General features: G+C 40.1%; 1 protein-coding gene and 1 long non-coding RNA gene across 7 annotated transcripts in view; one reads left to right on the top strand and one right to left on the bottom strand.

Annotated features, from left to right (window-relative positions):
- LOC140642169 (uncharacterized) overlaps nt 1–8,974 on the top strand; it is a 78,162-nt gene extending 69,188 nt beyond the window's left edge. Inside the window, exon 3 of the long non-coding RNA XR_012038707.1 lies at nt 4,866–8,974. This is a non-coding gene — a long non-coding RNA (uncharacterized lncRNA). The remainder of the gene's footprint in view (nt 1–4,865) is intronic.
- Nucleotides 1–22,701, bottom strand: part of MFSD14B (major facilitator superfamily domain containing 14B) — a 75,869-nt gene extending 53,168 nt beyond the window's left edge. For 5 of the 6 annotated variants that reach the window (XR_012038693.1, XR_012038692.1, XM_072842646.1 and 2 more), the window contains exons 1-2: nt 22,542–22,701; nt 1,041–1,136 (exon numbers count right to left, since the gene is read on the bottom strand). Coding sequence is in view for 4 of the 6 variants with exons in the window: in XM_072842646.1 (XP_072698747.1) it covers nt 1,041–1,136; nt 22,542–22,649 (204 nt within the window). In the remaining 2 variants the exon portion in view is untranslated. The remainder of the gene's footprint in view (nt 1–1,040; nt 1,137–22,541) is intronic. The other variant, XM_072842644.1, reaches the window with a different exon arrangement.
- Nucleotides 22,702–25,923: the final 3,222 nt, after the last annotated feature.

Consider the following 25,923-nt stretch of genomic DNA (forward strand, 5'->3'; position numbering starts at 1 on the left):
TTAGACAACTGAAATTTTTTTTTTATTTACTCATGAGAGACAGAGAGAGAGAGAGAGAGAGAGAGGCAGAGACACAGGCAGAGGGAGAAGCAGGCTCCATGCAGGGAGCCCGACATAGGACTCAATCCCGGTCTCCAGGATCAGGCCCTGGGCTGAAGGTGGCGCTAAACCGCTGAGCCACCCAGGCTGCCCCAAGACAACCGAAATTTAAGGTCAATTTAAAAACATCTTCTTTTTTCAATTTTAAAAATATTTTAATTAAAATTCTTAGTAATTGAGGCGCACCTTCGTGGCTCAGTCAAATAGGTACCTGACTCTTGATTAAGGCTCACGTCATCACAGGGTCCTGAGACTGAGCCCTGTGTCAAGCTCTGTGCTCCACATGGAGTCTGCCTGGGATTTTTCTCTCCTTCTCCCCCTACTTTACGCACTTGCACATGTGTGCGTTCTCTAAAATGTAAATAAATAAAATATTTATTAAAAAATAAACTAGTGATTAAGCACCCAAAGCCTACATGCCTATCCTTTCTTAAGCATCTCCCTTCCTTTAACCACACACGTATCAAACATCCAGGTTCTTGCTAAGAAATTAATAGAGCCTCTGCAAAGAAATGACTGTAAGTTAGCTACCAAATATGGAAATTTAGACATTATTATGATTATCATTTTCACTGTTACAAGGCACGTAATTACCAATCAATTTACTAGGTTCTTGGTCAAAGGCCATCATATCCATACAAATTAAGTTACAAAGCTCAATAAAACTTTGCAAAAATTTCCCCTAGTGCATCTCATCTCCATGGTCTTCCTAAATACATACATTTCACCCACAGAACTTCCAAGAATATTTAACATGCAGCCCAGGTGTTTTGTTGCAGGTAGTTCAGTCTACACAGTGGATACAAACCAGTAGAATAAGCAGTCTTAAGCTGCTGCCCAGTGTTTCTCTCAAACACATAGGTAGACATTTGGCCCTTAGGATATATGCTTAAGAACCTCTCTTCTGCTTTCAAGACAAGGACCTGTTTAGCAATACTTACAGTTAACATCGGAGTTGTCAACAAGCCCCACGCAAAGAATTCTAGGAAGATGACAATAGCAGCATGGTATACACTTGGTCTGCCAAAGCCTTGTAGCTAAAAAAGGAAGAAAGTTATTATGAAAAACAGCAGACAGAAAAAAAAAAAGGCAGACAGATACAAGATCCATTTTGCTAAAATGGTATCTAACAACAACAACAAAATACTGTATGAAAAAATGCTGTATAAAATAAACTTAGGACCTACCTATATTATATACGATGAAACTTCATTCTGTGCCATCCCTGATGAATGAATCTTGCCTAATCATAGAAGATGCCAAAGTCATAAACTTTTTACTTGTCCCATCAACACAAATAACTGAGCTTTGGCTGAGAATCAACCGGGTCTTTAAGAGACTGAGGTTCTAAGACCTGACTATTCTGTCTCTTGCTAACAATGTGTTCCTCAGCAACTTGGCCTTTTATGTAAAGAGAAAGGCAGGCATGTAGGTCACTTGCTCAAAAGCTTCAGGGGCATCACAGATAATTTAAATGATGGGGGAGAAAGAATAAGGAAAACAGTCCATACTAAGGTGTCAATATCCAGCTTTCTGTTTCTGTTACATTTGGGGTTTTTTTGTTTTTCAAGATTTTATTTATTCATGAGAGATAAAAAAAAAGACATGGGCAGAGGGAGAAGCAGACTCCCTGTGGGGAGCCCGACACAGGACTCAATTCTAGGACCTGGGGATCATGAGCCAAGCCAAAGGCAGACCCTCAACCACTGAGCCGCCCAGGTGCCCCTGTTTCTGTCACATTTGAAGACTGTCTATTCTGCTAGTTGTCTGCAGCTTATGACTTCCGGAAATAAATCGATTTAGCACGCTTTGCTACCTACCACTTGGTAGTAACTGGAAGTGATGCCTGCAGTAAAATCCATGCTATGTCTATGCTTAATATTTTTAAGTCTTTAAAAGTTATAAAGAAGGCACCTGGGTGGCTCAATGGTTGGGCATGTGCCTTTGGCTCAGGTCATGATCCCGGAGTCCGGGGATCAAGTCCCATATTGGGCTCCCCACAGGGATCCTGCTTCTCCCTCTCCCTGTGTCTCTGCCTCTCTCTCATGAATAAATAAATAAAATAATAATAATAATAATAAGGCAGAAGTAAATCTGCATCACTTGACTGGAGTCTAATCATAAGGAAATGATTGATCAGACAAATCCCAATTGTGGGACATTCTACAAGACAACTGGCTTGGTCTCCTTAAAAATGTCAAGGTCATAAAAGACAAAAGTGAAGGTAAGGAGACTCATGCATATTGAAGGAGGGCAGAGCCACAACAAAATGGGAGATCTTGGAGTGGATCCTGGGGGAAGGGGAGCAAAAGGATAAAATCTACATATGGACTTTATATAAAATAATCATACAGGTGTTCTCGATTTCTGCAACTGTCAAATGGTTTGGGGGAAAAAAATTGGTACATACATAGTTCCTAAAGCAAATGTCACAAAATGCTAACTGCTGAATTTAGATGAAAGGAATATAATTTTACTTTTTTTTTTTGTAGTTTTGAAAATTTTCAAAGAGCCAAGAACAAATGTTATTAAAAATACAAACTTGTAAAAACTCAACTCTCCAAGCCAAAAGCCCTTGAACATAGCCTTCAAAAAGTACTAGATTTCCATAGTCCTTTACTAACAGAATAGTGCATGGAAATGGCAGCAACTCTTTAGCATCTGCCTGTGATTTAGCTTTCTGAGACCCTCTGCTAAGCCATTCCAGCTGCTAGACATGGAAACTTGGCTATCACCCTTGCTCTCCCCACACTGCCTTCCATCTATTCCTCTAGCATCTCTTGTCTAAATTACAGAGTAGCTTCCTACGCTTGCTCCTTCACCCACTGCACATCAGCCACCATGCCCCATTTATTTACTTTTAAAGATTTTATTTATTTATTCATGAGAGACCAGAGAGAAAGATGGAGAGAGGCAGAGACACATGCAGAAACACAGGCAGAGGGAGAAGCAGGCTCCATGCAGGGAGCCAGACACGGGACTCAATCCCGGGTCTCCAGGATCCTGCCCTGGGCCGAAGGCAGGCACTAAACTGCTGAGCCACCTGGGCTGCCAGTACCATGCCCCATTTAAATAGAAGTCAGAGCTTGGCAACTCCTCTGCTCCACTCTCTGAAATGTCCAGGGCATTCACCCCACATCCCACTTGTCCAACATCTCCCTACCTCCTTGTTATGCTCTTATTGTTTTCTAGAGGATTTCCAACAAACTTCATAATTCATTTTTGTCTTCTGCCCATGGAATGGTAATTTAAATGCTATGAAGGAAATTATTTTTGTCTTTGTTCAATGATGTATCCAAACAGCCCTTCTCTCACCCCACTAAAGTAATAAGCACTCCACAAAATATGGAAGAAGGATCTCTTCTTCTGAGACGAACATCTTTTCTCTGATCTTTTTAAACAGCAAAACCTAAAATGTAGAAACATTTTTGAAGCAGATGGCCCAGTTTCTTCAATATGGGCAAAGAAAAAAAAGAAAAAGGAAAAGGAGGGAGAACTATGTTTGAATATAGATTAAAAGAAATTTAAGAAATATTAACCAAAATCAGTATGTGAGACTTTGGAGTTTAACACAAACTACCTGGAAAAAAAGGCAATTGTGAGACAATCATGGAAATTTGAAAACGGACTGGGTATTAGCTAATACTAAAGAAGCAGACTCCTTGTAATAATAGTATTGAAGTAAGGTGTGTTTTTTAAAGATCCTTCTCTCTTAGAGATACACACTAATGTATCTGTGAAATGAAAAGTATGTTCAGAATCTGTTTTAAAATCTACAGAAAAAAATGTAGAAGTGGTGGCAAAAATGAAAAAAAGTAAATCAGCCTATATGCATTACTAATAATATCTAGTTATTTGGGTAAAAATTCTGATAGTCACCCATCCCACATGACAGAACAATTGCTTCCGAACACTGGGTGAACATGTCAATAAATATCCGAACTATTTATTGCTCTTGAATCATTTGTTTTATTTATTAAGCATCATGCATACAAGAATCTCAAAAAACTCTGAAAATAGCACACAGTAGGAAGCATAAGAAGGCAATCCTATTTCTCATTTGCAGTTTCTATGGTTTGGTGCTTTCGTCAGCAATGAAGCTCTATTTAGGGAGACCACTGAGATAGAGATCCATGTGGCAGCAATGCTGAGTAAACATAAAAACAGATAAACACTTTAATCTGTGTGATACATCTTTAGGATATTATGCTATCTTAACACCTTACCAAAAAAACAAATAACCTTTTTGTTTACATGTTATATATAGGTTTAGATGCATCAACTAGAAATTGTTTAACAAAAACCTGTTCTAAAACGCACACCTTCTTATTCTCACCTCTACATAAATTACTTTAACTAAACTATCATTTATTCCTAGCCAATACCAGTGCTACATAAGAGAAATGTAGTATGACAGGCAGGCAGGCCCTGGTAAGGTGGGAATTTAGTGTGGGCAACTGGATATAAGAAGGTGACAAAAATAAATCTGCATTCCCTCCAATTCTTTCTAAGGTCTTGGTGGCCAGTATGCTGATAAAAACAGTATCACAAGTTTCTCCCCTAAATTATCTGAGCTAATCAGAAAAACTTTAACAAAACCTAACCAATCATTTCTAGTTGAACCTAATCTAGTGCAGCCTCTCTGGATCAGTTCAATGTCTTTTCTCTCCATTTGCCCCTTTATAAATCAGTACAGATCTTGAGATGTTTAGATGATAAATATGTGGTGATGTCTTTATACATTCATACTACCATCTCTCCCACAGGCAACTGCAACAGTCTCTTAACCCTACCCTGACTTCTCTTCCCTGCCTTCTCCAAATCTTTCTTGATACTACACTCAAGAGTGATCACTCTAAAATAAAATATACATGTCATCCTATGATACCTGCAGAAGACGGCAGAAACTGAGCTACAAATTCTGAACCTCATTCCTGTACATGTAATCTTTTTGCAATGTGACTGTGCTGTGTATGCCAACAGAAAGTGGAGTCTAGGGGATCCCTGGGTGGCGCAGCGGTTTGGCGCCTGCCTTTGGCCCAGGGCGCGATCCTGGAGACCCGGGATCGAATCCCACGTCGGGCTCCCAGTGCATGGAGCCTGCTTCTCCCTCTGCCTATATCTCTGCCTCTCTCTCTGTGTGACTATCATAAATAAATAAAAATTAAAAAAAAAAAAAAAAAAAAAAAGAAAGTGGAGTCTATTTCTCCATATCCCTGGATCTGGGCTGGCTTTACAACTTCCTCTGACCAACAGATGTCAGGTGAAGGGACAACATGGACGTCTGAACCTAGCCTCCAGAGGCCTTCAAGACCACATGAAAACACCTTCTAGACACAGGAGGATGAAAGCATATGAAGTCCTCCCTACTAAGGCCACCTAGGCCAACCAGTGAACAGCTATTACCAACTGCCTGACAGAGGAGCAAGGCCGTCTTAAACAACTTAAACAACAACTCCATCAAGCTTGCAGATGACTACAGAAGCACAAGTAACTGCAAACAAATCCAGTGAAGAACCCCAAGCTGAGCTAGCCCAAACAACTGTCATTAATGGTTGCTGTTTTAAGGCCACTAAATTTGGCTTTATGTAGCAATCCTTAAGTGATGAAGTCCCCTCCTCTGCCCTCATGTTTAAGTTTAAACTCTTAAAACTGTCTTGAGATCCCTTTTGCAGTTCTCTAATCTCATCCCTCAGCCCACACATACTTGAAAATCAACACAGGGAAACTTCTCTAAAGTGGAGCCAAAAGGCCCTCGCTCCAGGGTGTGAACTCGTGATTTTCCTAGCATACTGAAGTTAGCTTGTAGATGAATAAAAGGCATGGTCCCCAGTATTGTGTTTAAAAGACTGTCTGTATACTACCCATCACAGGAAATATTAAACACTGAATGGGGGGGCGGGGGCGCGCAGGTGGAGGGAAAGGGAGAGAGACCCTGAGATGATGATCTGAGCTGAAACTAAGAGTCGGATGCTCCACCAACTGAACCACCCAGTCACCTCTATTTTAAAACAACTTAAAACCTACAGAAAAGTTGCAAAACCAGCACAGGGTTCTGGTATATCCTTCGCCAAACTTCCTCAAATATTAATGTCTTTGATAACTATGGTACTATTACCCAAACCTAGAAATTAACATTGCTATACTACTTTAGCTAATTTATATGTGTTATATGAATGTCACCATTTTCCCCACTAACGCTTTCTTTTTCCTGATTTAGGAACTAACCCAGGATTTAGCACTGCATTTTGTTCTCATGTTTTCTTGGATTATTCCAATCTGAGATAGCTACTAAGGCTTTTATTTTTTACTTTCGTGATCTTTACACTTTTGAGAACCACTGATATATTCTTTACCAGTCATTTGTAGAATGCCCTTCAATTTGAATTTGTTTAATACTCTCATTATTAGATTGAGGATATGCATTTTTAATTTTTTCTTCAGCTATAATTCACATTCCATTCCATTAGCCGTTTTCAAGTGTACAGGTCAATGTTTCTTGGTATATTCACAGGTTGTAAAATTACCACCATTATCTAGTTCTGGAATATTTTCATTACCCCAAAAAGAAACCTAATATCCATCAGCAGTCACTCCCCATTCTCTCCTCACCCCATTTCGTAGCAATGACTAATGTACTCTATCTCTATGGATTTGTGTATTCTGGAGTCATATTAAATGGAATTCACAAATTGAATCATATAATATGTTGCCTACTGTGCCTTGCTTCCTCCATTTAGCATGTTTTCAAGAATCATCCATGTTCATCATTCAATTTTTTTTTAAGATTTTATTTATTTATTCATGAGACAGAAAGAGAGAAAGAGAGAGAGAGAGAGAGGCAGAGACACAGGCAGAGGGAGAAGCAGGCTCCATGCAGGGAGCCTGATGCGGAACTTGATCTCGAGTCTCCAAGATCACACCCTGGGCTGAAGGCGGCGCTAAAATGCTGAGCCACCCGGGCTGCCCCATCATTCAATTTTATGGCCATATAATACTCCATTATGTGAATATATTGCTTTTTATTTATTCAATTGTAATAAAATTACAATTGTAATCAAAAAGCTGTATAGGGGCACCTGGAGGGCTCAGCAGGTTAAGCAACAGACTCTTGGTTTTGGCTCAGGTCTTGATCTCAGGGTTGTGAGATCGAGCCCCACGTTGGCTCCACAATCAACAGAGTCTGCTTGAGTCTCCCATTCTCCCTCTGCCCCTCCCCCTGCTCATGTGCATTCTAAATAAATAAATAAAATATATATTTTTTAAAAGCTGTACATACTGTGGGAGAAAAAACTACTTCAGCTTACTATGTCAGTTAATATCTCTAACATAAAATGTTTCTTAAAAAAAAAAAATCAAGAAGAAAAAGACTAACAACCCAACAAAAAGATGGGCAAGAGATATGAACAGTTCATAGAATAAGATATCAAATAGCCCTTCAACTTTATTCATAATAAGAAAAATGCAAAATCAAGCTATAGTTAGACATAATTCCTCACTATTGGAATGGCAAAAATTTCAGAAGTTTGACAATATGACCACACACTGCTAATGGGGATGAGAAATGGTACAATGTGGCAATACTTACATATTTATCTTCTGAAGCAACAACCCCACTCTAGGGATTTGTCATAAGACAATATGGCAAAAATATGAGGTGTCATGTGCATATGGCTACCATAGTAGCCAAACAAAAAGCAAGGTACAGAATAATGTGTAATGTACAGTATCTTTTATACCTGGGAGGACTGAAAAATATGTGAATATGAATGCTTACACATTTGCTTAAACAAAACACAAGATGTCAAGAAAAATAAGCATCCAAGCTATTACATACCGGAAGGAGAGAAGGGAGTTAAAGTGACAGGATGGAAGCTAGATTCCATATGTTTCTTGATACGTTTAAACTTTGGAACCAGGTAAATCCTTTAGCTAATTCTAAAACAAAATCAAATCCAAATTAAATATGTCAAACATACCTATTTATCGAGTTGTGGTTCAGCTGCTTTAAAACACCAAATCTGAATGAATATCCTTAGAAGCTATATTCTAAGGGAGGGTAAAAAGAAAATCAAACCTTAAACCGTTTTAAGTAATCATGTTGGTAGTAATAATGTTTTTATATTCTGAAACTTTCAAATATAAGAATACAATAAACAAGTTACTATGCTATTGTGACTAAGAACCAAGATTTCCCTTGTAATAGAGAAGATACAAATATAAAATCAAAATAGAAAAATCTGAAATTCTAAATTTGGTTTAAGAAAATATACACACTATGATATACATTACCTTAATGAGAAAACAGTTAAAATTTTCTAGTTCTAGCCACTGAAAAGACCTAGAAAAAATGAGCAACCATACAGGTGCAAACACCCCTTATAGCCCAAGATTGTGTTCTTCAAATATCATTTCCCACTAAAAGAAAATGGGGCTTTTTGGACAAAGCTGATTCCAGGTTTGGGGCAAGAAATTTATTTGATTCTGGAACCTATCTTGCCAAAAGCAAAGATGTTACTGAAAACTACAGTCACATCAAAAGGATTCAGGAGCCAATCTGAGGAATTACTACTGGACAAAGACTGAGTAAAAGAGTAATATCTGCCATGGATTGAAACATATCATATGTGTTCAATTTTACAAGTTCATCAATCTTTGGAGGATGCTAGAAAACCAAGCCGTCATTCTGAAAACTGCTAAATAAGGAAAGTGGAAAAAGGAAGCATTTATCCCGCTCTTCTGTATCCTAGGATAACCAAATATTTGACTAGGAAAAGTTCTTTTTAGGAATTTTGATAATGAATGAAGGAATGATTAACTTAAAATCTTGCCACTTTGTGGGATCCCTGGGTGGCACAGCGGTTTGGTGCCTGCCTTTGCTTTGGCCCAGGACGCGATCCTGGAGACCCGGGATCGAATCCCACGTCGGGCTCCCGGTGCATGGAGCCTGCTTCTCCCTCTGCTGTGTCTTTGCCTCTCTCTCTCTCTCTCTCTCTCTCTCTGTGTGACTATCATAAATTAAAAAAAAAAAAATCTTGCCACTTTGTAACCTCACTAATATAGTCAATTTAGGCAACAACCATGAAGTTGATATGTTACTTTATAAGGGAATTAAGCTGACAAGACTTCCTTAAACCTGATCAATTATAACATCACAAAGAGAGTCAAAGGTTATTTGCTGCATGATGAGATACACAAGAAATAAATAACTTATAAGGTATCCTTGCCAAGATAAAACAAAGCAAACACAAAACCTGGATTCAATTCAACTAATATGTAATGACCAGCTTAATAAAAATACAGGTGTAATAAGATTGGCCTTATGTGTTGGTTTTTTTATTTTGGCCTTGTATGATTTTAACTGTTGAAGTAGGGTGATGAATATGGGGGAGTATTCATAACAAAATGTAGGAAAACTAAAAAGCTTCAAAGACGTTGTAAAAAAAAATTTGTAAGAGCTACTTGTGGTACCATTAACAGTGTTTAAGAATACCTGTCTCCCCATATCCTAAGACTGCAAATAATTTTTAAGTATTTTCTAGTTAGGCTTTTTAATGTTTATTGTTTATTTAATGTTTATATCATTTTATTTTGCACTTCTGTGATTACAAGAGACGTAGAACTTCCTCCCTATACTTTTTTGAAAGTTATTTTTATTTGTCTACAAACTGTTCATTCCTTCGCATATTTTTTCATTGGAGAATGGAATCTTTCATGTTTATAGGACTTCTTCACAGTATCAAAGATACTTATATTATGTAATATTAAATCATTCATTCTCCCTCACCTACTGGCACTTACACCCTTTAAAAATAAATGACACAAACAGATAATTCAACAATAATAGTTGGAGACTTCCATACCCACTTATAATAATGGATAGAACAATCAGAAGTAAAATAGAAGCAAAGATTTTAATAACACTACATTAAGTAAACCTAACAAATATTTACCGATCACCCCACCCAACTACAGCAATACATTCTTCTCATGTGTACACAAAAATATCATAAAACAAGTTTAAATAAATTAAAAAGACTGAAATCATATAAACTACATTCTTTTGACCACAATGTAATGAAACTAGAAATCAGTAACATAAAGAAATATGGAAAATTCACAGATACATGGAAATTAAACAATATGCACCTAAATAGCTATAGGTCAAATAAGAAATCACAAGGAAGGTCACAAAACTTTCAGATGAATAAAAATAAAAACAACATATCAAAGTTTGTTGAATTCAGTTAAAGCAGTGCTTACAGGGAAGTTTATAGTTGTAAATGCCTTATTATTCAAAAAAAAAAAAAAAAGGAAAAAAAATCCGCTATCAATAACCTAACTTTTCACTGTAAGAAACCAGAAAAGCAAAACTAAACCAAAGCAAGAAAAAGTAAATAATAATGGGTTACAGCAGGAATAAATACAACAGTGAACAGAAAAGCAACAGAGAATTATCAAACTATCATACTATCAAAAAATAATGAAACTATTAAAAAATTAACAAATCCTTAGTGAGACTGACCACAAGAAATAGAGGGAAGATTTAAATTTCTAAAATTGGAAGTGAAATATTTATCAGCAATTGTAAGCCAATGGATTGGATAATCTAGATGAAATGAACAAATTCCTAGAAAAGTCTACTAAGACAGAATCATAAAGAAATAGGATATATGAATATACCTAGAACTAGTAACAGTATTGGAACAGTGATCAAAAATCTCCCAATAAAGAAAAGTCCTGGATTTCATGGCTTCATTGGTAAATTCTACCAAACATTTAAACAAGACCAAATGTCAATCACTCTCAAAGTCCTCTCAAAAATGAAGAGGGAAAACTTCCTAACACATTCTATGAAGAAAAAGCATTTACCTGTACCAAAGAAAAAGATGCAAGAAATAGTGCAGATTAATTTCCCTTATGCTAACGATACAAAAATCCTTAACAGGATACTAGCAAACTAAATTCAGCAGCCTATTTAAAGGGCTCTAATAGGGATCCCTGGGTGGCTCAGCGGTTTCGCGCCTGCCTTTGGCCCAGGGCACGATCCTGGAGTCCCGGGATGGAGTCCCGGGATGGAGTCCCGCGGCGGGCTCCCGGCATGGAGCCTGCTTCTCCCTCTGCCTGTGTCTCTGCCTCTCTCTCTCTCTCTATGTCTATCATGAATAAATAAATAAATAAAAATAAATCTTAAAAAAAATAAAGGGCTCTAATAACTATGGCCAAGTGAGATTCATTCCTGGAATATAAGAAAAGTTCACATATGAAAATCAATCAACAGAACACACCACATTAAAATGAAGTGTGGGCGGGGAACGGACACAGGATCATTTCCACTAATGCAGAAAAAGCATTTGACAAAATTAACAGCTCTTCATGATGAAAATTCTTAAAAAGTAGAAGAAATTATCTCAATATGGTAAATGGCATATAGGAAATAATCCACACCTAATATCACAGTCACTAGGTGAAAGGCTGAAAAAAACGTTTGTTTTAAGATCAGGAACATGAAGAGGATGTTTGCTTTCAACACTGTATATACAACGCAGTATTGGGAGTTCCAGCCACAGTAATTACAGAAGAAAAAGTTAGCCTACAATAGCAGCAGAAGCAACACAGACACTATGCCAAGACCTAATCAAAGCAAATTACAGATCCTACCATTTTATCTTTACTGAATTGCGATAGAAACTATTATTATTCCCATTTTATAGATGACAAAACTCAGATGCAGAGAATCAAATAACTCGCCCAAGTTGCACAGTTACTAAGTGCCTAAGCCAGTATTCCAGCCAGAGAATCACTTATCTCCAGAGTGCAAGTTACTAATCACTATAATACTTATACCACCTTTCTCAGAGAGCCCAAAGTTCTCCACAAATGGAAATCAGCACATACATATGACAGGTGTCCTGGACTGCGGCAACCTGAGAAAGAGGTGCAGGAGCCAAATGAAGACAGTTCCTCAGGCAAAGTGCAGCCTTTTACTTACCCACCCACCCACCCCCTTTTCCAAACTAGTGTGGCCTGGCTAGTGTGATCTGGGCAAAAGAACAATCTCCACCAAACTCCTGACTTGCTTTCTCGACATCACCAGAAAACATCAGATGAACCAGCATCTAGCTTTTCTCAATCAAGTCACCTGCTTTCAACTGGAAAAAGATAACGTTGAAAGCTACTCCCATTTGTCCCAGACATGATTCCCCAACTCAAAGATCACAGTAAACAGTAAATGTCAATGACTTTGTCCACATGAAAGCGGAATAGAGAGGCTGTCATATACACCAACCTACTAGAACTGAGTTTCCACAAATAAACCCATGAATCTATGTCCTGCTTTTTTGGCAAAAGTGCCAAATCCAATCAAAAAGAATAGCTTCTTCAACAAATGACACTGAAACAACTGAATTTCCACATGTAAGCTGGAACCCTACCTTACGCCATATACAAAAGTTAACTCACATCAGATCTAAGCTAAAACCACAAAGCTCCTGGAAGAAAACAGAGTAAATCTTGGATTTGGTCATAGATTCTTAGACATGACTCCAAAGCAACAAAAGAAACAAGCAATAAAAGAAAAAGTAGATATTGGGCTGCATCAAAATCAGAAACTTTTAAAATGAACCAAAACCCTGAATATAAGACATAAAACTTTTACAAAACGACATAAAGGAAAAGCTTCATAACACTGCATTTGACAATGATATCTTGAATATGAGCACCCCCAAAAAAGAGACAGCAAAAGTAAAGACAAATAAATTGGATGTTACCAAAATTTAAAACTTCTGCACATCAAAGGATACCATTAACAGAATGAATATTTTCTATGGAGAAAATATTTGCAATGCCTGTATCTGATCAGAAGGTAATTTCCATAATTTATCAAGAACCACTACAACTCAAAATAACAACCACCACCACCTAATTTGAAAATGAGCAAAGGGATCCCTGGGTGGCTCAGCTGTTTAGCACCTCCCAGGGCTCAGGGCGTGATCCTGGAGTCCCAGGATCGAGTCCCACATCGGGCTCCCAGTGAGGAGCCTGCTTCTCCCTCTGCCTGTGTCTCTGCCTCTTTCGGTCTCATGAATAAATAAATAAAATCTTAAAAAAAAAAAATGAGCAAAAAAGTTGCATTTCTTCCAAAGAAGATATACAAATAGCCAATAAGATATGAAAAGATGCTCAAAATCACTAATTATTAGTGAAATGCAAAATCAAAATGAGATAGTACCTCCTATTCATCAGGATGGTTACTCTCCAAAACAAAACAAAACCAAGAAAATGACAGGTGTGGTGTGGATGTAGAGACATTGGAACCCTTGTGCAATGTTGGTATGAATTTAAAATGGTGCAGCCACAAAGGGAAAAAGCATGGCGGTACCTCAAAAATCAAAAATGGAATTATCCAATGATCCAGCAATTCCACTTCTGGGTAGGTATCCAAAAGAATTCAAAGTAGGGTCTCAAAGAGATATTTATTTGTACAATCATGTTCACAGTGGCAATATTCGCAATAGTTAAAAAAAAAAAAGGAAGCAATGAAATACTCAGCACATAAAAGGAGAAACAAAATGCAGCATATATATATAATGGAATACTATTCAGTCTCAAAGGAAATTCTGAGACACACACACATGGCTTCAACAATCTTAAAGAAAACATATTTCAACGTGTGTCAACAACAACACTGAGGACATTATGCTGAGTGTCACAAAAAGATAGTGTATGATTTTACTTATATATGAGGTATCTAGAGTAGTCAAACTTACAGAAACTGAAAGCAGAAAGGCAGTTATTAGGGAATGGGGGACAGGGTAAATGCTATGTAATGGATGTAGAGGTTTAGTTTTGACAAACTGAAAAATTCCAGAGAATGGTTTCACAATAACATAAATATATTCAACACTACTAAACTGCACACTTAAAAATACTTAAGCGGGGGATCCCTGGGTGGCGCAGCGGTTTGGCGCCTGCCTTTGGCCCAGGGCGCGATCCTGGAGACCCGGGATCGAATCCCACATCGGGCTCCCGGTGCATGGAGCCTGCTTCTCCCTCTGCCTGTGTCTCTGCGCCTCTCTCTCTCTCTGTGACTATCATAAAAAAAAAAAAAAAAATACTTAAGCGGTTGGGGCCCCTGGGTGGCTCAGTTGGTTAAGCATCTGCCTTTGGCTCAGATCATGATCCTGGGGTCCTGGGATGGAGCCCCACATTGGGTGTTCTGCTCAGTGGGGAGTCTGCTTCCCTCTCTGACTGTCCCCTTGCTCATGCTCTCTCTCACACTCTCAAATAAATAAATAAATAAATCTTAAAAAAAATTTAAGGGGTGCCAGGGTGGCTTAGTGAGTTAAGCATCAGACTAGATCTCAGCTCAGGTCTTGATCTCAGGGTTGTGAGTTCAAGCCCCACAGTGGAGCCTACTTAAATAAAGGAAAAAAAAATGCTTAAAATAGTCAATTTTATGCTATGTGTATTATATTGCAATATTAAAAATTTCTTAAATCAACTATATTTCTATATATTGGCAACAATTGTGAATCTGAATTTAAGAGTTTACATTTTTTCATATGTTTATGCTATTATGTACAACAGCATCAAAAAATATGAAATAAAAAATATATGAAATAGGGTATAATCTGACAATGTGAAAGACCTATATGCTGAAAACTACAAAACACAGGTGGGAAATTTTAAATAAGATCTAAAATAAATGGAGCAGTCCCTCCTTCATGGATGAGAAGACTCAATGTTGTCTTCAATTCTTTCCAAACAGATCTTCAGAGCCAACACAATCCCAATGAAATTAGGAGCAGGGGTTTTTGTTTTTAAAGATTTTATTTATTCACGAGAGTCGAAAGAAAAGAAAAGAAAAGAAAAGAAAAGAAAAGAAAAGAAAAGAAAAGAAAAGAAAAGAAAAGAAAAGAAAGAAGAGAAGAGAAGAGAAGAGAAGAGAAGAGAAGAGAAAAGAAAAGAAAAGAAAAGAAAAGAAAAGAAAAGAAAAGAAAAGAAAAGAAAAGAGAAAAGAAAAGAGAGAGGCAGAGACACAGGCAGAGGGAGAAGCAGGCTCCATGCAGGGAGCCTGATGCAGGACTTGATCTGGGGTCTCCAGGATCCCACCCTGGGCTGAAGGTGGCGCGAAACCGCTGAGCCACTGAGGCTGCCCGGGTTTTTGTTTTTGTAGAAGTCTACAATCTGATTCTATAGTTCTAAAATGCAAAGAACCTAGACTAGCCAAAACAATTTTAAAAGAAAAGTTGGAGGGATCCCTGGGTGGCGCAGCGGTTTGGCACCTGCCTTTGGCCCAGGGCGCGATCCTGGAGACCCGGGATCGAATCCCACATCGGGCTCCCGGTGCATGGAGCCTGCTTCTCCCTCTGCCTATGTCTCTGCCTCTCTCTCTCTCTCTCTGTGACTATCATAAAAAAAAAAAAAAAAAAAAAAAAAGCAAAGTTGGAAGCCTAACACTATTTGTTTCAAGTATTACATACCTCCAGTAATACAGATTAAGTGGTACTGATATAAACAAATAGATGAAACAAAGAATCCAGAATATATGGACACATATCTGGGTTAAGTGAATTTTGACTACAGTGCAAACACAATTTAGAAAATAAAAAAAGTCTTTTGGGGGCACATAGGTGGCTCAGTTGGTTAAGCATTGGACTCTTTAGTTTCTGCTCAGGTCATGATCTTGGGGTTGTGGGACTGAGCCCTATGATAGGCTCTGAACTTGGCAGGCTCTGAACTTGGCTCTGAGTCTGCTCAAGATTCTCTCTCTCCTTCTTCCCTTGTACCCCTCCCCACCACATGTTCTTTCTTTCAAATAAATAAAATCTTTAAAAAAAAAAAGTCTCTTCAACAAATCATGCAAAAATCAGTTATCCATACACAAAAAATGAACTTCCATCCACACTTTGACTTTGTATATTACAAACTAATTCAAAATGGTCATAAACCTAATTGTAAAATCAAAAAACCTTCTAAAAACATAGAAGTAAATCCTTGTGATAATGAGTTAAATAACCATTTCTTAAATCTAAAACCAAAAACACTATCCATAAAAGAACAAATTAATAAATTTCATCAAAATCAAAAACTGCTCTTCTAAAAACACAGCTTGGAAGAAAATATTTGCAAAGCATATATCTGATAAAGGACTCACATCCCAAATATAAAAGGGCTCTCAAAAATCTATTTTAATAAACAACCTAACAACAACAAAAATAGGCAAGACCTAAACAGACACTTCACCAAGAGGATACAAAGATGGCAAATTTATGGAAAGATGTTGAATATCATTAGCCATAGGGGCATACAAATTAAAACACAGTAAGATACCACTATTAAGGATCTATTACAAGAGCTTAAACTAAATGTCGAGGATGTTGAAGAAATGGAACTCTCATAGTGTTAGTGATAATGTAAAATTGCACAATAACTTTAAAGAATGGTTTGGCAGTTTTTTAAAAAATTTAAACAATACACCTACCATATAATTCAGTCATTCCACTCTTATAAAAGTATTTCCCATACAAAGACTGGCAGACAAATGCTTATAGCAACTTTATACTAGTCAAAACTTGGTGATAAACCAAATGTTCATTAATGCTGAATGGACAAATTGTAGTACAACCATATAATGGAATACTACTACTTAGTAGCAATTCTACTGCACTAAAGAATGGGAATGCACTGATTTATATACAACATGGATAAATCTCGAAATAATTTATAGAGAGGAAAAGAAAGCAAAACCAAAAAGAGTATATGCTAAAAAATTAGAATTAATATATAGTGGCAGAAAGTAGATAAATGATTGCCTGGGGGGTAGGTGGAGAGAGGATGTAAAAATGGGCACAAGGAGGGCAGCCTGGGTACCTCAGCGGTTTAGGGCCGCCTTCAGCCCAGGCCCTGATCCTGGTGACCGGGGATCGAGTCCCATGTCGGGCACCCTGCATGGAACCTGCTTCTCCCTCTGCCTGTGTCTCTGCCTCTCTCTCTCTCTGCGTGTCTCTTGTGAATAAATAAATAAAATCTTAAAAAAAAAATGGGCACAAGGAGATTTCTGGGAGTAATGGATATATTCCCTATCTTGATTGTGGTAATGATTTCACAAGTGTATACGCATGTCAAAACACAAACTTGGGGCAGCCCTGGTGGCGCAGCGGTTTAGCGCCGCCTGCAGCCCAGGGCGAGATCCTGGAGACCTGGGATCGAGTCCCACGTCGGGCTCTCTGTGTGGTGCCTGCTTCTCCCTCTGCCTATGTCTCTGCCTCTCTGTGTGTGTGTCTCTATGAATAAATAAAATTAAAAAAAATATATATATATATAAGCAAATAGAGAACTATGTATTAAAAAGCCAGGCAGCTAAAGAAAAGTTGACATAACTTCACAAATATTACATGTTTTAGCAGGTTACTTATTACAGTTGATTACAGGTATTAACGACACATTTCTCTCCAATTCTCATTAAGCAATGCCCTTACTATGCCACAATCTCTCCTGGGCACGTGTCAGACTTCGTAACCTACTGGTGAGGGTTCTATGAGACACTGAACTGGAAGGAAGGAGGGGAGAGGAGAGGGAGAACACATGCAAGAAAGAATGAGAAATAAAAAGATGCCTCCATCATGTAATAAAGCATATTTATCTCATACATATAGTTACAGCATCCTTAACAATGAAAAAAATGTATTATGAAGAGAAAGTTGTGTACTTTTAACATTACTACTGAATCTTTCCCTGGATATTCTAGTTCATATAACAGAAATACAGAAGAAACAAAATTATTACCACTTGCAGAACTAATGACTAGAATACCCTAGAAAATTACTTTTTTAAAAGATAAGGTGAAAATTACCATTGTCAACAATAAAAACAGTAAGGATCTTATAGTAGTTTAAAAAGGATTAAGAAGCTATTAGGAACAACTTGATGCCAGTTAATTTGAAGGTGAAATGGACAAATTCCTACCAAAATACAACTTAGTAAAACAGAAAAAAAAAAAAAATCAAATAGTAGGCCCAGACTGTTATACAACTACTTTTTTTTTTTTTAAGGCATAAAGTTCTATAATTATTTTACCAATACTACACAAAACCTTCAGAGAATAGAAACCAGCACTCCCCAACTTGTTGTATAATGCCAAAGCACATTATATAAAAATAAATGATAAGCAAAAAAAAGAAAGAAAAAATAAAAAAACTGGCTTAAAGCTAGACTGAATAACTTCTTTATTGATTTTTATTGATCATCTCCTAAACTAGTTCAGATTAAAAGATGCACAGCTGTAGTCCATATCTTCAAAGATTTAATCTAGTAAGAAAAATGATGGGAAAGGATGCTCAAATATCCTAAGAAGCAGTGTCTACAAAATCCTGCCTATAGCAGGCCTGAGAACAACACAGCAGCAAGGATAACCCTGTGTTATGACAAAGACTAGCTGTGATGATAGTACACTGACCAGAAATTTGTACAATTCTAAATATGAAATATAATAAATGTTTCTTTGAAAGCACCACATATTATTTGCCTTTCTAAATTGCAATATTAACAATGCTCACAAATGCTTTGAGTTTCTCCCCTTATCTCCTATAATTTACTCAAGAGAAGTTGTTATGCCAATGTCCCAGTACTATTTTGTTATTGAAATGATCATACTGTTCCCTAACAGTGTCAAGAAAGAATTGAAAGCTTATAGTTGGGAAGTCTGGGTGGCTCAGGTCATGATCCTGGGGTTGTGGGATCAAGTCCCACATCGGGCTCCCTACAGGGAGCCTGCTTCTCTTCTGCCTAGGTCTGGCCTCTTTCTATGTCTCTCATGAATAAATAAAACCTTAAAAAAAAATAGCTTAAAGTTAATTGTTCTCTAATATGTTCTTAGAACCTCTTTTATCTTTTTACAAACATAACACAGTTGTTTTAGTGTTTAGCCACCCAGGTGTCCTTTAGTGCTTTTTTTTTTTAACCTGAAGCTGCTCTTCAGTATTAGTTGTTTTGTCTACATTATAAATAATATTCTTGCTCTCAAAAATCAAAATTAGCCTTAATAGAAAACTCTCCAAAACAGTCTTAGGAAAATCAATTTCTGAGACATCAAATGTCACCAGAACAATATTAATCCTAAGAAGCCTTGTATCAGGGCTCTTAACCCATTTCCAGGCATTGGCTTCTGGGAGTCCAAGAACATCCTGAAATAGTATGCTAAACTTAGTTGGGTTTTCTCTGCAGCAAATCCTTATTTTCATCAGATGCTCATGGGTAAATGATGCTAAAAAATATTTTCCCTTACCTGGCTACGAAGGCTAAGTATAATGGAAAATATACATTTAATGATAATGCAAACAATTCTGATAAAACACCTCAAGTTGTTTGTACACACATGATTAGGGAAGGATAGAAAAAAGAGGGAATAATAAAGCAAGAAATTATTTGCTAAACACAGATCCCTTTTCTACAAGGCAATGATCTCTTGAGCAAATACTTGATTCCCTTCTGTTACTCAAGTCAACACATTTTTCCACCAATCTCTTCAGGTCAATACATCTCTTTGACAAACAAGGTTGAAATAAGTTGTCGGCAGGTTCCCTGTGCACTGGGCAGTCTTCCCCATAAGTATTAGCATCTAAGAACCTGAAACCATGAGTGTCACTAGAATCAAGCAGTAAGGAAATTCCAATACATTAAATGAAATCAAGTCATGGAGGCTGGAGAACATAGCTCCTAGAAGTGATACTAAACAGAAAGTGCAAGCAGGAAAGATGCATAATTTGGGGGTACCAGCATACAACATGAACCTACATGATTAAAGGCATTCATTTGTTTTCCCAGCCACCATACATTCCCAAAAGCACCAGTGTCTGAACTCTGCCATCTGCCCATGCTAGTCATTTCACTAAGCACAGCAAGCATCAAGAAAACTCTGAGACACCTGGGTGGCTCAGCGGTTGGGCGCCTGCCTTTGGCTCTGGGCATGATCCTGATTCGGGGATCGAGTCCCCAACATGAGTCTCCCTGTGAGGAGCCTGTTTCTCCCTCTGCCTGTGTCTCTGCCTCTCTCTGTCTCTGTCTCTCATGAATAAATAAATAATATTTAAAAAATAAAAAGAGGGATCCCTGGGTGGTGCAGCGGTTTGGCGCCTGCCTTTGGCCCAGGGCGCGATCCGGGAGACCCTGGATCGAATCCCACGTCGGGCTCCCGGTGCATGGAGCCTGCTTCTCCCTCTGCCTGTGTCTCTGCCTCTCTCTCTCTCTCTGTGTGACTATCATAAATAAATAAAAATTAAAAAAATAAATAAAATAAAATAAAATAAAATAAAAAGAAAAAGAAAAAGAAAACTCAAGACAGTATTCATTACCATTTATTAATAGTGACTCCGTGCATCTTCAGAGACTAGGAACTGGACAGAAATGTACCTGTGCCCCTAACCTCTGATTAGCATCAGGAGAAGGAATTAGGGAAAGAGTCTAAGTTTCCTTGAGTAGACATCCCTCAAAAGTTCCAGCTCTAAACACATAAAATTAGCAACTTTAATTTTTAGTAAATGACTGCCAGGGATCACCTATATATTCTGATCATTCATGCCAAAAATACTGAGAACTAATAACAGCTAATATTTACTGAGAACTTACTCAATGCAAGATTACAGTAACCCTTACAATCCTCTGAGGTAAATACTATTATTAGTTGGGAAAAGTAACATAATTTGCCCAAAGTTATGCAGGTAATAAAAGGCAGGAAATGGGATTCCAAGCATGCTCACCTAATCACTCTGCTATACTGCTTCAACCTGCCAGGTTATTTTTTTTTATCCTATAAACCAAAGGGAGCCAATGAAAAAATTTAAAGACAGCAGTAATTATCATATTTACATGTGAGGTCACGCTGACATTATGGACAACAGGCCAATGATAATGTAAGTAAAGGCCCCAAGAGATAAGTCAGAATCTAAGTCAAAATGCTGAGGAAATGAACCATAGGGATGCAGAGAAGAAAATAACATAAAATCTCGGCCTGGTAAAATCTGCTAGACTTAGTAATGCACTCAATGTTGTGGGCACAGAGAGAGATGAAGGAGGCTACCTCTCATGTTACTAGCATGGCCTCTGGTTGGTAATTATGGTCTGTCAATTCAAGGATAGAAGGACCTGGCAGTTTGGTTTAGTTTGGGGGGTGGGGGGAGATGACAAATCTACTTTTTAAATAATTAAAAACAAAACGAGAAAAACCAATTCTCTGGAATTTCCTCCCCCCCTCCAAATAAAATTCTCTTTACAAAATGTTTCTTTGAAATGAGGAACCCCTAACGCTTTTTCAAAACTAAGACCTCACTTGAGCAAGGAGGGTCCTACAACATTGCTAAGCTCTCAGAAAGATCGGGCACTGAGAAGCAGGGTTGTGTCGGGACCTTGATAGTGCAGCCTGGTTCCCACAGAACTAAGAGTAGAAACCAGCTCTTCTGGCTCCGTTCTACCTACTGCTCCTTCGATTTCACCGCCGACCCCCAATTCTACTAATGGGGACTCCCATCACCAAACAATAATCATGCAGCATTGGTTAAAAGCAAATAGAGGTATGTCTGCTGAAACTGCATACATTTAATTTTCTCAAAATTTCTAGTTTTCTCGGGGTTAGTTGCTATATTTCCTGTCCTAAATAAACAAGACAAAAAAAAAAAAAAAAAAGGTCTTTAGGAAGTGACTGGCTCTCTAGGCTTACTTCACCACAGCAAAGCACAGCGCCACCAACCAAGCCTGTTCTCCCGAACGCAGGCCCGTGAAGCCAGGGCTCCAGAGCCGCGGCTATAGCTCCGAGATCCGCCCTCCCACTGTCCAGGAGGCGGGAGCCGAGGCGCTGCCCAGCCCGCATCGCCAACTTCCCTGGCGGAGGGCCGGACCACGGTCCCAAAGGCCCACACACATCTATTTAGGCTCGGCCAGTCGCACGTCTACAAATTCCCGAAAGAACTAAATTACTTATACTCAGCCCCGTGTCTAGCGTTCTTTGAAACGATAACCACCCCCACCACCACCGAGTTCCGTCAGCAGACGAGCGGCGCTAGGAAAGTCCAGCACTGAAGGAGTCCAATGGCTGAGCCCGGAATGGACCGGCTTTCCGAGAGCCGGAGCCGACGCGGACACTGCACGTCTCCCCAAGCCCCGAGGGGCGCAGCGCCTGGCTCCGCACCCCCGCCCCGGCTGCCGCCCCGCACCCCAGCCCTGTACCTCAGCCCTGACCCCGCACCCCCGCCCCGGCCGCCGCCCCGCACGTCGGCCCTGCACCTTAGCTCTGCCCCGTGCCCCAGCCCCGCACCCCGGCCCCGGCCCTGCACTTCAGCCCCGGGCCGCGCCCCGGCCCTGCAGCCCGGTACCCCAACCCCGCCCAGCCTCCCCTAGTCTGGGGCCTCGGGCCGAGCGCCGCGGCCAGGACCCGCGCTCGCGCTCACCGAGATGCCGCCGGCGGCCTGCGCGCCCGGGCGCTTCTCCGGCATGGCTCCCGCCGGGGGCACAGACGCCGTCTTGTCCTCCGGCTCTGGCGGCGGGTCCTCGCTCATGCCGCGGCCATGCCCGCGCCGGCTCGGGACGCTCCGGGGCGACGGCGACGCCGCGGACGCGGCGGCGGGGCCCGCGCCCTCATGGGCTCCGCGGCCCGCGGCGGCCTGCGGGTCGGGCGGCGGCGCCAGCGGCGACGCCGAGGGCTGTAAGGGCGGCTGGAGCTGGAGCCGCTGAGGAGGTGAGGATCCGAGCGCAGCTGTAGAGGCCGCCGGAGGTACCCGCCGCAGCCACTGCGATTGTGGTGGCTGCCAGCGGCGTCAGCGGCCCCAGGACGCTCAGGAAGCCCCGCCCCGCGCCTCAGCTCGCGCCTCAGCTCCCGCCTTAGCTCCCCGCCCGCGCCGAAGGGCTCAGGCAGCGCCCCGCCCACCTCGGGAGGGGCCTCCGGGTCTCTGGAGCCGCGGGGGCTTCCGGGCCTCGCCGCGCGGCGGAAGGACGTCATCCCCCAGGACCGCCGCAACGGAAGCCGGCCGCGCTCTGTTTCCTGCGACACCGCCCAGTCTGGCAAACCGTCCTACATGCGTGGGGTTTTTGTAATGAGGGCTCCTCTGGGATGATTCCTGGCGTCCTCACCAGGTACAGAAATGGACACGTTCCGACACGGTCTGGAATCCAGAACCGGGAAAGTGCTACGTGCACTGTAACGAACGTGTTCTGTTCCTCTCCGAACTCTAACGAAGCTGCTGGAGAGCTCAGGCTGTGGGGTGCGCGGGAAGGGCGGTATTGGGAACATGCAGGCCCATGGTTCCAGCAGGGCGAGTATGAACTGATAGCTAGAATCACAGAACTTCATGTGTGAAGTAGGGATAGTGGCTGGAGGCTAGGTGAAGATGTGCAGAAGGAGGAAGCTACACTGTCGTGAGACTTTGTGAAACGATACATCCTACTTTGTAACTTGGTAACTACAAAGCTAACAGGCTGGGCTGCCGCACCAGTTTGGAGAACAAATATGGTTAGAATACTTTGTCCTGGTAGATGGTTGAGCATTCAGTCCTCCTTGAAAGAAGAGGAATACCTTGAAACCCTGAAGACCTTATGCCTTTCTCCTTCTTGGGGAGACCCAGATGGATTTAACTAACAATGAAATAAGTCCAATCAGTCCACTATTGATTTACAACTTGTGTTATTTCTGAGAGAGTTAATAAAAGGAAGCCAGAAGGGGGAGGTCTCATGCCCCACCACATCCCGGCACCTGTAAACCCAACGGGAAGAGACACACCCTGCAAGTCCATGCTGCTTTGCTTTAGCATTATTCCAGCAAGAGGGAGAAATGTTCTCTCCCAAGCTTCAACAGCCCCACCGGTGAAAAGCCATTATACTCAATATCCTGGTTTCCTCCAGTGGACTTGCTGTTGGTAACAGCCCTCCCAACTTTCCCTGTAAGAGAATCTTCCTCTTCTGGGTTCTTGGGGCTAGTCTGTGGTTTTGACACACTACCTTGCTTTCTTGCCCTGGATTGCAATTCTCTGATATTTCTCAATAAGCCCATTTTTTGCTGGTAAAAGAACTGGCAGCCTTACTTTTAAAGTTAACGTTTCAAACAGTTCATGCACAATCCTAAAGATTTTTGTGTGTTCTGACATAGTCTGCACACTGGCTAGGTGCCTCCCAGGCCTTGAGCTAGTAGAACTTTGGTGTCTGAGTCACCTCAGGCTGCTACAACAAAGTACCAAAGACTAGATGGCTTAAACAACAGAAATTTACTTCTTACAATTCAAACGGCTGGAAGTCTGAGCTCAAGGTGCCAGTAGTCAGATTCTGCTGAGAGCTTTTTTTCCTGGCCACCTTACTGTGTTCTCACAAGGACAAGCTCTCCGGTTTCTCTGATAAGGACACAAATCCATCATGAGCACTCCTGCCTCCATGATCTCATCCAAACCTATCTCTCAAAAGGCCGTATCTCTAAATAGCATCACTTTAGGGGTTAAGAGTTCAACATATGAATTTTGGGAGAGGATACAATTTAGTTCATAGCTATAGCTTAATTTATACTTTCTGTTCAGACATTGCCTCCTAAAGCACATGAATCTCCAAAATTGGTTTTTCCTGAAAGAACACCGTTCTTGATCTCTGGTGACCAACCTGGATTGCCTCTTAATGAAGGGACTTGTTGCTACTTGGCCTTGATTGAAGACTCTTTAGTTCACAATAGAAGACTGATGGGATGTTAGAACTCACCAGTATGAAATTGAGAGTACAAAATTTCCCAACAATATCTCAGGCAGGTTGTCATCTAACCTCTACTTAAATATAGCCAGAGAAGGGATATAACACACCCAGTTCACTTATGGAAGGCTTTAATTTTTTGGAATTATATCTTTTTATTGAGCCAAAGACTGCTTGCCTGTTTCAGCTATGCTTTGATCCTTCTACCCTCTATATCTACACAAAAATGTGTTATTGCAGTTGTTTAAAATGTCAAGAATAACCTGCCATCTTTCCTGATTATCCTCCAAATGCATACCAGTTTATGAAAATCCTGTTTAAAATGCATTGCCATAAATATAACACTGTATTGATGATGGTACTGTGAGGTCTGGTCCCTTCATCTGGAGACTCATAAAAGTAATTTTTAAAAGGTGAATTGTATAATTACATTATGTTGAGAGCTATACCATAGGAATTAAATGGACCCTTACCCTTACCTCTTCATTAATTCTGCACTAATCAAAGTCAAAGACCTGGGAGTCCACATAATTTAATTCAACATCTTAGACTCTAGGAAAGTAACTGAAAGATACATGTGTTACCTTATTTCATCCAAAAGTGGTTTAGATATCTCCGTTGTTTGAATTCATATTATTAATGAAAAGATGTTCTTCTGCTAATAGGTTTGCAGGAGGAAAAATGTTCCCCTGGTAGGAAATAACTGTGTGTTAAATAATAACAAAATTAAAATGTTTTCTTTTTTTGTTGCCAGATTTCCTCTAGTTTTTTTTTTTTTTTTAAGATTTTATTTATTCATGAGACAGAGAGACAGAGAGAGAGAGAGGCAGAGGGAGAAGCAGGCTTCATGCAGGGAGCCTGACATGGGACTCCATCCCGGGTCTCCAGGATCATGCCCTGACCTGAAGGTGGGCTAAACCGCTGAGCCACCTAGGCTGCCCTCCTCTAGTTTTAATATGCTGATGGATATCATGATTTTCCATAGAGAACATATAGTAAGTAGTGTTTCTCAAACACTTTTATTCTTGAAACACTGATTAATACCTTGTAGAGGGGGATTCCTGGGTGGCTCAGCGGTTTGGCACCCCTTTGGCCCGGGGAGTGATCCTG

This window comes from Canis lupus, chromosome 1, assembly GCF_048164855.1.
Source record: "Canis lupus baileyi chromosome 1, mCanLup2.hap1, whole genome shotgun sequence".
Classification (NCBI taxonomy): domain Eukaryota; kingdom Metazoa; phylum Chordata; class Mammalia; order Carnivora; family Canidae; genus Canis; species Canis lupus.